The sequence below is a fragment of the Pseudorasbora parva genome, chromosome 9, assembly GCF_024679245.1.
Source record: "Pseudorasbora parva isolate DD20220531a chromosome 9, ASM2467924v1, whole genome shotgun sequence".
In the NCBI taxonomy this organism is placed as follows: Eukaryota; Metazoa; Chordata; class Actinopteri; order Cypriniformes; family Gobionidae; genus Pseudorasbora; species Pseudorasbora parva.
Genome location: NC_090180.1, coordinates 21,116,961 through 21,129,767, shown reverse-complemented (window position 1 = coordinate 21,129,767; position 12,807 = coordinate 21,116,961). Strand labels below are relative to the sequence as shown.

Genomic DNA, 12,807 nt, shown 5'->3' with positions numbered 1-12,807 from the left:
CAAACAATTATCTAGCTATTTGTCAGCATTTTCACTGAGAATTAAACAATATGCTTGTATAATTCACTCCTCAAAGGTTGCTTATTATTTTGGACCTAATTTCCCTCATATAACCTAGTCTGTTTTTGAACATGTGGCGTCCTCTGGTGGATGTTTCAATGAATCAAGTGTTCAGCAGTTGAGGGTTCTGTACCTTCTACAGTTTTTTATTAATTATATCATAAGTATTTAGTCAGAAGAATCTTCCAAACACAAGACACTAGGAGCAGTCAACAGAGTGAAAATGTAAGGTAAAATAATACTAATTATGCAATTTTTTTTAAATTAATAAACATGGTGTGCAATGAACCCACAGTAGAAGTCACCATTTTTTTGGTCTCTGTCAAAGACAGGTACACACATGGCGTGAGTCTGTAGCTCACACTTACAGGGATCTGACGTATCAGATGTGAAAAGGCATTAGCTAAATGCTAAGTATCATTAAAAAAAGGCAAGTATCCATGGTCACGCAGTTCACTTCAAGCCATCATTTACTAAAATGATATTGTTTTGTGCATTTAGAGAAGAGAACAGTACATGATCTGTCAGTACAGATGCATTTTCTACTTGAAAAAGGCAAACAAATACATATTTCTAATTTAGTCTGTAGAACACTGACGTTGTATAGCGTTTCAATAAAACATTTTAAATACACAATTTAAATGAAGCATAAAAAAACTAACTTTGCAGGGGAAAAACTTTCAGACACAAATTGCACTTTAAGCTTGCACTGTCACTGACATACATAGGCATGCAACAATTTCACCTATATATATATATATATATATATATATATATATATATATATATATATATATATATATATATATATATATATATATATATATATATATAAAACATTTAGATAAAAAATAGAAATTGCACATTCTCAAAATTTGATTTGTCATTTTAGTCCACATATGCGAGGGGACTGAATTGTTCATGTAGAAATGTCAATAAAGTCTGTCCAAGTTCACTTTATGAGACAGGTAAGTGTCTTTTCAGGACATCCTTGGCATTAGATGGCAGACTGTCAGGAAAGTTCACATCAAACTCCACAATGAGGTCCCCTCTTTGTTCTGGGTTCTTTGGGAAGGGCAGTCCTTGTCCAGCAATGATCTTCCTCATGCCAGGTTTGATAACATCAGTTATCTTCATATTGCACGTTTTACCATCTATCGTCGACACGGTGACGGAGCAGCCACACAATGACTATGATCAAAGAAATACAATACAGTTGTTAGTAGGATAAGACATATTCTTTATATTATTCTTTTAGTTCTAAATGTACCCCTAATTCAACTTCAAGTTCAGTTGCTGCCTTAAATTTTAATATCAAATTGTCTGTACAAGTCATTTCAACCAATCATGCAGTTAAATCCTTTATAACGTAAAAGTTGAATGTGGTTATATTATTTTGATGACCTATAGTCAAAAGTAAATATACTCAAATATATTTTAAATACATTTATTTTATGCTATGTATACTATACATTTACATATTACGTACTTTATATAAATACCTTGCAATTGTACTTTTTGTATACTAAATTGGGATACTTAGACACTTAAATTGACTAATTGTGTCTACTAATTTTGTAAGTATAATGTATTTTAGTTATCCAGAAAAATGCAAAGGTCCAACTAAAGATAGTTAAGTATATTTGATTGTGCTAAAATTGAACTATTGTGAGTATACAGGTCCTTCCCAAAAAATAGCATATTGTGATAAAGTTCATTATTTTCCATAATGTAATGATAAAAATTAAACTTTCATATATTTTAGATTCATTGCACACCAACTGAAATATTGCAGGTCTTTTATTGTTTTAATACTGATGATTTTGGCATACAGCTCATGAAAACCCAAAATTCCAATTCCAAAAATCTCACAAAATTAGCATATTTCATCCGACCAATTAAAGTGTTTTTAATACAAAAAAAGTCAACCTTCAAATAATTATGTTCAGTTATGCACTCAATACTTGGTCGGGAATCTTTTTGCAGAAATGACTGCTTCAATGCGGCGTGGCATGGAGGCAATCAGCCTGTGGCACTGCTGAGGTGTTATGGAGGCCCAGGATGCTTCGATAGCAGCCTTAAGCTCATCCAAAGTGTTGGGTCTTGCGTCTCTCAACTTTCTCTTCATAATATCCCACAGATTCAGATCCCACCTTGATTTCCGAATGACATGCAAAATGTGCTTTTATCCGAAAAAAGTACTTTGGACCACTGAGCAACAGTCCAGTGCTGCTTCTCTGTAGTCCAAAGTGGCTTGACCTGGGGAATGCGGCACCGGTAGCCCATTTCCTGCACACGCCTGTGCACGGTGGCTCTGGATGTTTCTACTCCAGACTCAGTCCACTGCTTCCGCAGGTCAACCAAGGTCTGGAATCGGTCCTTCTCCACAATCTTCCTCAGGGTCCGGTCACCTCTTCTTGTTGTGCGTTTTTTGCCACACTTTTTCCTTCCCACAGACTTCCCACTGATGTGCCTTGATACAGCACTCTGGGAACAGCCTATTCGTTCAGAAATTTCTTTCTGTGTCTTACCCTTTCGCTTGAGCGTGTCAATGATGGCCTTCTGGACAGGGTCGGGTCAGCAGTCTTACCCATGATTGTGGTTTTGAGTAATGAACCAGGCTGGGAGTTTTTAAAAGCCTCAGGAATCTTTTGCAGGTGTTTAGAGTTAATTCGTTGATTCAGATGATTAGGTTAATAGCTCGCTTAGAGAACCTTTTCATGATATGCTAATTTTTTGAGATAGGAATTTTGGGTTTTCATGAGCTGTATGCAAAAATCATCAGTATTAAAACAATAAAAGACCTGAAATATTTCAGTCGGTATGCAATGAATCTAAAATATATGAAAGTTTAATTTTTATCATTACATTATGAAAAATAATGAACTTTTATCACAATATGCTAATTTTTTGAGAAGGACCTGTACTTAAATATTTTGCCTTTAAAGAAATATTATTCAGATATCATACTATCCTTATATTAAGCACATTTCAGACTTATTATTAAGAAAATGTGCATTGTGCCATAAATAAGTAAATAATAAGTAAGTAAATAACTGCCTTTTAACAAGATGTAAAACAAGTCTCTGATGTCCCCAGAGTGTGTATGTGAAGTACATTTTCAGTATGTTAAAACTGTCACTATTTGAGGATGAGTAAAAATGCAATTTTTGTGTGTCCATTTAAAAAAGGCAAATGAGCTGCTGCTACCGGCCCTCTTTCATCAAGTGGCTCATTTTAGCAGCTCTGATTACCTCATGCAGACACGCACTGAAAATGCCAGAAACTGTTCGGCCTTTTATGTTCAAACCGTTGGACAATGATGGAGAGACTCAAGTGACAACATGCAGAATGCAACAGGATGTTTCTGAATGGTTAGTTGATTCATTTATGTATGCTGATGTGGAGTTACTATCTTCAAGTCTTTGATTAGCATATTCTTTCATAATAATCTATAAATTGCTCGTGTGCAAACTGCTTAAGATGCCTCCCGCCCGAGCAGACTCCTAAATGTGCTCTACTACAACAACTCTTCCTCTTCTCAGCACGGCATTCGTTGTGTGTTCCTGGGGGCAGGGTTTATGTCAATTTTAGGGTTAGTGATGTCACTAACCCATGAATAAGCTGGTTGTAGTCCCTATACCAGTTGTGGTCCTTAAAAAATTTCTTTAAAATAAATATGGATTTTTAATTTCCTTAGTTAGATTTTTTTTTTTTCTGTATAGGTTTTTTTGCTATAGGGAGCAATGTAAAAAAAAGTTGCTGCCATAACATTTTTAGTAGCCTACAATCAACTAAAGCCCAGGATACAATTATATAAGATCATTACAAATCACACTGTGTGACATGCATCTATTAAACTTGGGTATGACATGCATGTAGACTATAAAATGATGACACCTATTTACTTGTGGGCTATGATGCAAGTTAGTATATAAGAATAAAACCTGATCAGCATGTGCTAGTAAATCAAAAGAACATGATGAATCACACTTTGGCAGTTTTAGTGTTTATGTGTGCTGAGAAAAAAAAGGGTGTGGCGAAAGATGAAGGGAAAAAAGCTTAAGGTAAGCATTTTTACATTTTAGCGCCATGTTGCATTGTTTTCATGTCGCATTTTTATTGGCTGGTCAGTAGATGTAGGGCGTTGCAGCAAACACACTGTGCGATGATCATGATGAATTTGATCAGAAAATAAAAAAATGATCGCAGGCTATCTTTGGTCACCGTCCTTGAACCTCTCTCATTTTGTGACATATAATCACCGTTTAGGAGCTGAGATCGCAGAAATAACCACGATTCTTTCACGATGCTAATCTTTTGTCTGGGACAGACGAAAATCTTGCAGTGTGGCTTTAGATGTTTAAAGGGTTAGTTCATCCAAAAATGAAATTTATGTCATTAATGACTCACCCTAATGTTATTCCACACCCATAAGACCTCCGTTCATCTTCAGAACACAGTTTAAGATATTTTATATTTTGTCAGAGAGCATATGGGAGTATATGCACACTATACTTTCCATGTCCAGGAAGGGAATAAAAACATCATCAAAGTAGTCCAAATGTGACATCAGTCCAAAAATAACAAAAATTCAGCATTGTCTTCTCTTCTATGTTTGTGTTCAATCCTCAAATTAAGATTTGAACGGTTATGAATTAGCGTATTGATTCATGATTCAGATTGCGTGTCAAACTGCTGAAATCACGTGACATTGCCGAATCATGAATCAATCCCCTGATTCATAACCACTTTGAAACTTTATTTGAGGATTGAAAACAAACGCGGAAGAGAAGACAATGCTGAATAAAGTCATAGTGTTTGTGATTTTTTGGACCAAAATGTATTTTCGATGCTTCAAGAGATTCTAATTAACTAACTGATGTCACATATGTACTACTCTGATGATGTTTTTATTCCCTTTCTGGACATGGACAGTATAGTGCGCATACACTTGCATACGTTCTCGGACTAAATATAAAATATCTTAAACTGTGTTCTGAAGATGAACGGAGGTCTTACGGCTGTGGAACAACATTAGGGTGAGACATTAATTACACAAATTTCATTTTTGGGTGAACTAACCCTTTAAGTCATTTAAACTTAAATTACATTAAACTGACTTAAAAAAGGGTTGAATCTTATATAACGTATTTTTTAAGTTAAAGCAATGTTAAAACTTATGTTGTCATAGTGAATTGATCAAATAATTTTTACAGTTAGCATAACTACATATAAATAGTTTCATTTTACATTGTCATGCATCTAGAAAAAAATAATTGACTAGTTAGGCAAACAGATTTAATCATGTCTGGTGTGAGCAGCTGTTTGAAAATAATTGGACCTGCTTTTAGATTTTAATTTTCTTTATGACATGAATACATATTAATCCTGTATTCACAGTATTCTTTACACTTTCTTCTTAAATGACTAGCATCAGGACAGGAAGCTGGCAATTTCAGATGTTACATATGACCGTATGAAACTTTTACATTATGAAAGTAACCTGTGCAAAACGCTGCCCTCATTTCAACTTATTCATTATACTGCACATATTGTGTGCAAAGATGTATCCAACTCCTTCCCTTTCAACACACACATCCCTTCAACAGCCTAAAAGTACATTTTATTTCTTGGGTTTGGTACTCTGTGTACAGAAACAGGACGGTCTGTGCCATAGAAGTGCATTTTGGTGGCAGTTCACAGTTTAAGTGGGCGAGCTGCTTCTCTGGCATCTCACAACAGCTGATCGAGCTCAAATTCATTTCTCGTCCAAAATGCATTATGTAAGAGACGGAATTTCACACAAAGAATGTATGTTTTTAGCTAGGGACATTTACAAAATAGAGCCTTATAGTAACATGCATAGATCTATTGAAAATATAGGCTTTAAATATGTCTTAAAAGTGCGTAAAACATGTTAATTGGTAATTTAACATGTTGGACGTTAAATATATAATGACTGCAATTTAACTTACTTGGTGGAAAATTTTATTATATTGCATTAAATGGACAATACATGTAGACCAAATGTTACTGTAAAATATTGTATAACTAATGTTTTTTAAAGTAAAAATAACGACTTAAATTTAACTAGACAACTTAGCAAGTTGGAAATGGATGGATGGATGGATGGATGGATGGATGGATGGATGGATGGATGGATGGATGGGTAGACAGACAGACAGACACAGATAGACAGATAGATAGATAGATAGATAGATAGATAGATAGATAGATAGATAGATAGATAGATAGATAGATAGATAGATAGATAGATAGATAGATAGATAGATAGATAGATAGATAGATAGATAGATAGATAGATAGATAGATAGATAGATAGATAGATGACAAATTAATTTGAATGAGGCTCTTCTCACCTGCCGCAAACTGACCCGGACCGGGTACACGATATCAGACCCCTCTCGTCGAAAGTGGCCATGAGGCTTGTCTTTAATGACAAACACAATATCAGCAGGAATAGTGTTAGGTGATTCATCACCCTCCCGTGGAAATGTAATTTTGGTTCCCTCTTTCCAGCCACGCTTGATCTCAATAGTGAGTATTTTGTCCTCGGTTCTCATTGTCCGACCGTCCGGATTCAAGCGCTTTCGTGAGATTTTCATGCGCTTTGTGCACCCATGAAAGACCTCCTCTAGAGACACCCGGAGCTCGTGGTGGATCGCGGGGTCCTGCTTTCTGCGCGGCGGGCCACCCTGACCAACATGCCGTTCGCGTGGAAATCCATTTATGTTAAAGCTCGTAAAAGAACCGAAGGGGTCACTTCCGTCCACCTCCATGTCTTCGTCATCTCGTCCATTGACTTTCCTGCCGAAAAATATCTCGAAAGGATTGGCTCCCCCAAAAAACGTGGCAAACGTTGCATGAGGATCTCCATGGAAGGTGTAGGTGAAGTTGCCTCCTGGTCCGTCGGACGCTCCTCCACCTCCTTTAAGACCTAATTTTGCAGATTTGAGAGAAAACACATATTTATCTCTGTAGAAGATTTAGGTTAGGCTTGCATTACTATACAACCTACTGTATCCCAATAAACACTCAATATAGGCTACTAATATACTTCTACTGCTGTTTATTGCACATCTGTACATGGTTCATTGACAAATAAAGCTTAAAAAAAAGGTTTGTTTTTATCTTTTCAAAACTGAGTTAATGCTTTTTTTGCAGTCATGATGAACAATGTGTTTAAACAAGTATCAGTTGTTAAATACAATTTCAGTGTTTAAATTAATTTGTTGATTTTTTGTATGTCAGGCATTACATCCAATAGGCCTAGTTGTGTGTTGCAGTTGTACTACCTGACATGGAAAGTGATCCAACCTACCCATGCTTGAAATGAGCAGTTTTTACCAGTATTTAAGAGAGATCTATAAAACATTTTCCAATTCATAATAAAAAAGCCATGTTTGTATAATTGTGTCACCCTGACATTTGAAAATGCACAAATTGCTGTACAAAAGATTTTCAATAACCTCAACAACTTTAAAACGACACTGTAAAAAAAACATTGTTGGTTTAACTTAAAAAAGTAAGTAACCTGGTTGCCTTAAAATGTTGAGTTCATTGAAATTAAAAATATTAGTTGATACAAAGAAGGAAATTGGTTTAATAAATAGAAACTCAAAATATTATTGTTTCTGAACCACATAAAAATATGATAAATCATATCATCAACTAGCACAATTTGGCATGTTTCACTGCATCAAAAAAAAAAAAAAAAACACATTATTACCCAATATTCTTACAAAATCTTTTTCAATATTTGAATAAAGGTTGTCGATTCTAAAAAATGTTTATTGTATTAACTCAAATTTTAAATTTCAATGAACTCAAAATTTGAAGGCAACCAGGTAACTTATTTTTTAAATAATTTCTTACAGTGTACTGATATTTATAAAATGTGTTAAAAGGTTATATGAAAGATTTTAAACCTAAAATGAGGCCACAGAATTTATTTATTTTGTTGTTATGACACCATTTTAATTTCAGAGTTGCACCACCTGACACTTCGGAGGTTTAAGATAACACAACATTTAAAATAAACTGCATTATTTAAATGTACTAAAAATGATTTCAAACTAAATGTTTATAGAATAAAGTGATATATTTAATTAATTTATCAAATTATTTTAAAGGAAAATAGCCTAATGCACATGGACACAAAAATATGCATGTCATATGTCATTGACCCAAATGTGTCCGTTTTTTTAAAATTTAATTTATTGATACATGTGTATCTTAGCCTGTTCATATCTATTTATTATTTATTTTACTAGCTATCTGTGTAGGCCTATATTATTGTCTCTGTGTAGTGGACGCTTCTTCTGTCACCAAAAACAAATTCCTTGTGTGTGCTCACATACTTGGCAATAAGGCTCTTTCTGATTCTGATACGCACGTACGGACCAGTTAGAATCAGACAGCAGCCGTTAGGCTACATATTGTAACAGAGCTTTATTTCCGACTTAAAATGTGTTGGTTGAGAACTGCCAGCACAATAAAACCATGACTTCATATGGTCAACTTTTTATGGCAATAGCTAGGGTATTTAGGGTATTTAGGCTTTCTAGAACGATATTTATCCGGAGATTTCCTATTTGTCTACATTCGACATACTATTTAAAAAGATGGGCAGAAGGATTAAGCATTCGTGGTGACAGCCCAATGTTCACTGCTAATATGAATGCATTACAGAGATGGAAGAAGCCTACCTTCTTCGCCGTACTGGTCGTATATTTCCCGTTTCTTTGGATCACTGAGAACTTCATAAGCCTCCGCGACCTCCTTGAATTTCTCCTCCGCATTGGCCGCCTTGTTTTTGTCAGGATGCCATTTCAGAGCCTGCTTTCTGTACGCCTTTTTGATGTCGTCGTCTGATGCTCCTTTCGCGATTCCCAATATTTTGTAAAAATCTTTGCCCATTTTCTCCTAGCTTATACAGACCGGGTTGGCTCCGCTGCCCGAGGATTCGTCAGTCTACTGTAAAAGAAGACCGTGAATAAAAGCACCGTCGGTGTCAAATCCTGCCGCTTTAAACCGTGACACAGATGATCAGTTGATCCCGTTGTGTCTGTTTGGAGGCGGTTACTCAGCACTAAAGATCTTGTGTTATTTTACTCTCTTTAAATAGCCATTGCTCCCTCCCCTGTACCAGTGCAGCTCTGGAATCAGAGGGCGCTTTCTAGAACGAAGCCGAGGCACGTCATTTCCCATTTTCAGATAAATCCATTTTCAGAACTAAATCCTTTCTAATCAGAAAAGCTAACGCAACGATGTGAATAGCCCATGTCTCTAAGAATATTGTGTGTAGAATCTATCTATCTATCTATCTATCTATCTATCTATCTATCTATCTATCTATCTATCTATCTATCTATCTATCTATCTATCTATCTATCTATCTATCTATCTATCTATCTATCTATCTATCTATCTATCTATCTATCCGTCTGTCCGTCCATGAAGACAAGATCTTTATTTTCACTTTATTGCCTTGTACAGTTTTTTTTTTTTTAAATCAATTTCTCTATACTTTATTTATTTTTTCAAAGTCTTTACACCGTGAGCACATCATCAGTCCTTTATCACTGCTTTGGAATAAAATGCATTCACTGACTAGTAGTGTTGTAGTAAAGACCACCTCATCCAAGACCAAGACTTTGAGGGGTTGAAACCAAGACCAAGGCAGAGCGAGACTGAGTCTAGACCAAGACCAGACCAGTATTCCTTAAATTCATAAAGCTCCATATTACATGCATGAGAAAGGTCCATGGAAATTACTTATTTTTAATTAGTAAATATAGAATAAGACACCATAGAGCAGTTACCAATCAAATGAAATTCATCTTTGCACGTCAGAGTTGGTACAGATCTAAATTGGCAAATGCAAATAATGTTGAGAATAAGTTTTTATTTTTTATGATTGAATGTTTGTATAAAAGCAATATGTTTGCACGGCAGTCATGCTCAAATTTATGAAAACAGCCCCCTTGCTTTTGATATTGCTTCACATTATTATATACAAATTTAGATTACAAACAACTTATTTGAAACAATATCTTGCTTTTTGTGAGCATTTTAATTAATTTTTGTGACATTTTTGACACAATCTCTCAGTAATTTCTGAACTGGCACAATAAATAAATCAAATTAGAAACAAGTATTGATCTGAAGCAATAACTTTCACATCCAATCACATTAATGATGTTAATAAATAAATAATTTGCTCCGGCAATTTAGTAATATCCCATTTGCGGTCTTGAAACATAATCCAAAGTCCTCCAGACCGAGACCAAGACCTTAAAAAAATGGTTTAAAGACCGATCTCAAGACCGAGACTGGTTCTAAGTACTACAACATCTTCAAATTACAGGAATACAAATTTTTCACTTCACACCACCAAATCTATAAAACTACAGGTCAATTTCCACATGTTTATACTATTTTCAAAACTGTTAAACACAAGTTCAAAACCTTACCATTTCTACAGTAATACCAATTTTTACTGTAAAATCAAATCAGACTTACTTTAAAAAAGCATGCAAACCGATTGCCTTAAAAAACAAGTAAAGTTAAATAGGAATAGTATGTTGTACTGACAAAAGCGGACTTACACAAGAGTTCTAGTGATGGGAAAAGAACTAGAGAGTACTTGATAATTTACTTTATTCTTGACTTAGTATAGTTGTATTTTAATTAGTTAATTATTCAGTCAGAAGCTTAAGTTAACTTTTAAAGGCAAACTATTTATTACTTTCCTTTGAAACCAAAAAAACTGATTTCTTGTTGTGTCGCTGCAACGATAGAAAGAGAATTACAATAAAATAAAGTTCCAAGTGCCCAACCAAAGGGAACACTGATCATAAAGGTGTTTGTCATTTGCTTGACAAAATGGCTAGAGTTTTGAAATTGAATACAGAATGTGGTCTGCTGGAAGCTATTTTACTTTATAAGTTTTAAATATGGATATTTTTCTTTCACAAACCCATCGTTTTGATGTCAACACAACGTTATATCCGTTATTTTGAGAGAACTGAAGAATATATGTTTTGGGGTTTGTTAAATTATGGATGGCCCACCTTGAAGTTCAAAAGTCATAAAAGAAAGCATTTAAAAAACAGTGGCCCACTTCACTTGAATTCAGCCATTCTGTCATATCCTCATATTTACTACACTTATGAGAAATCAAGCAAAGAGATTAATTAGCCAACTTGTGCAAATCAAGTAAACTAAAAACCAGTTGCATATAATTACTTTATTTTGTCTTATCATTGATTAAAAAAAAAGCCTGATGTAGGCCTTGTCAGGGTTTGTTGAAGAGAAAGGAGCGAGGACTCAACTGCGGGATGAATGGGCTTTATTTAACAAAAAAATAAACCAAGACAAACAAAAACTTCCCCAAGAGGGAAAAACAAGACTTGACTATAGCGTGGAACCATGTGCTATATACAATGACAATCCAGCTCAGGGGCCTATTGCACAATACTAGGCTAAGGGATTAAGCTGGGATATTTTGGTGATCCTGGCTCAATTTATCCGCTAATATACAGTTATCTTTCATTATCGTTATCGTTCTTGGTATGAGTTTGCCTTCAAGATATGTTTACATGACAGCTGTGTCCTACATTTTGCATAAAAACGACAAGATCACCAAGATATCCCGGCTTAATCCCTTATCCTAGTTTTGTGCAATAGGCCTCTGGACTGCAAACACAAGGAGATTAAATAGGGAGCAAACAAATGAGGGTAACAGACAGGTGGGGCAAATGAACCAAATATCAGGAAACAAGGTAGGTGGGGTTAGAGAATCGCATATGAGAGCACATGGGATAAAGAAACACATGTGCTCACACCAAACGTGACATGAATATGCAGCAAATAAAAACTCATAAACTGTTCACACAAAACATGACAGCATGAACGCACGCAGCTAGTAAAACACCAGCTGCATGCTACACAACACAAGACAAACACATGGACAGAAGAGCGCACACTCACATGACAAGACAGAGCGCACAAAAACGAGCAAATGCTCAATCCGTTCGCTCACAACAGAAGACAAAACACAAGGAGCATGAATGTCCGAATCCCAACACAGAACCGAAACCCAAGACCGAAGTGCTGGGATCCGAATACCTTGCCGCACACACAGAAAACAGAAGGACAGAACAAGGACAGAAGAGCACACAGCTTGAGCATGCTCAAAGCAGCGTGCTCACACAAGACAAGACAAACAATACAGGAGTGTCAGGGCTCTGTCACAAAACCAAGAGAAAGCTAGACCGAAGTGACAGAACCGTGACACCTATCTGAATGATTAATATGCTTAGATCAAAGTTAGGCCTAACATCTTATACCCCTTATACCTATAACATTTAACCCCTTATGGGGACACTAAAAATATGATTAAAGTTATTCAACTTATTTTACAAATAAAATGTATGAATTAGGTCTTGTTTAATTCTATAAACTATAATACTGATCTGCCAACATTGTCGCTATATGATAAATTAAAATAAGCTGATAACATCACTGTTTTCTCCAGTACGACAAATCTAATTACAAAATAAATGCAGCCAAATCTAATTTTGTCGCAATATTATCCTGTTTGACACTGTGAAGCTGCTTTGACACAATCGTGATTGTAAAAGCGCTATATAAATAAAGTTGATTGATTGATTGATTATACCAAAATTATTGTAAGCTGCATTAGCTGCTGCAGCCAGG

The 12,807-nt window shown here is 35.3% G+C and overlaps 1 protein-coding gene across 1 annotated transcript; it reads right to left on the bottom strand.

Annotated features, from left to right (window-relative positions):
* Positions 1-892: 892 nt before the first annotated feature.
* On the bottom strand, positions 893-9,341 carry dnajb4 (DnaJ heat shock protein family (Hsp40) member B4). Its single transcript, XM_067454297.1, has 3 exons — positions 8,793-9,341; positions 6,444-7,021; positions 893-1,251 (listed from the first exon to the last, which is right to left on the bottom strand). Exons 1-3 carry the CDS (start codon positions 9,001-9,003, stop codon positions 1,018-1,020), a joined length of 1,023 nt encoding a protein of 340 aa, XP_067310398.1. The 5' UTR covers positions 9,004-9,341; the 3' UTR covers positions 893-1,017.
* Between the last annotated feature and the right edge of the window lie 3,466 nt (positions 9,342-12,807).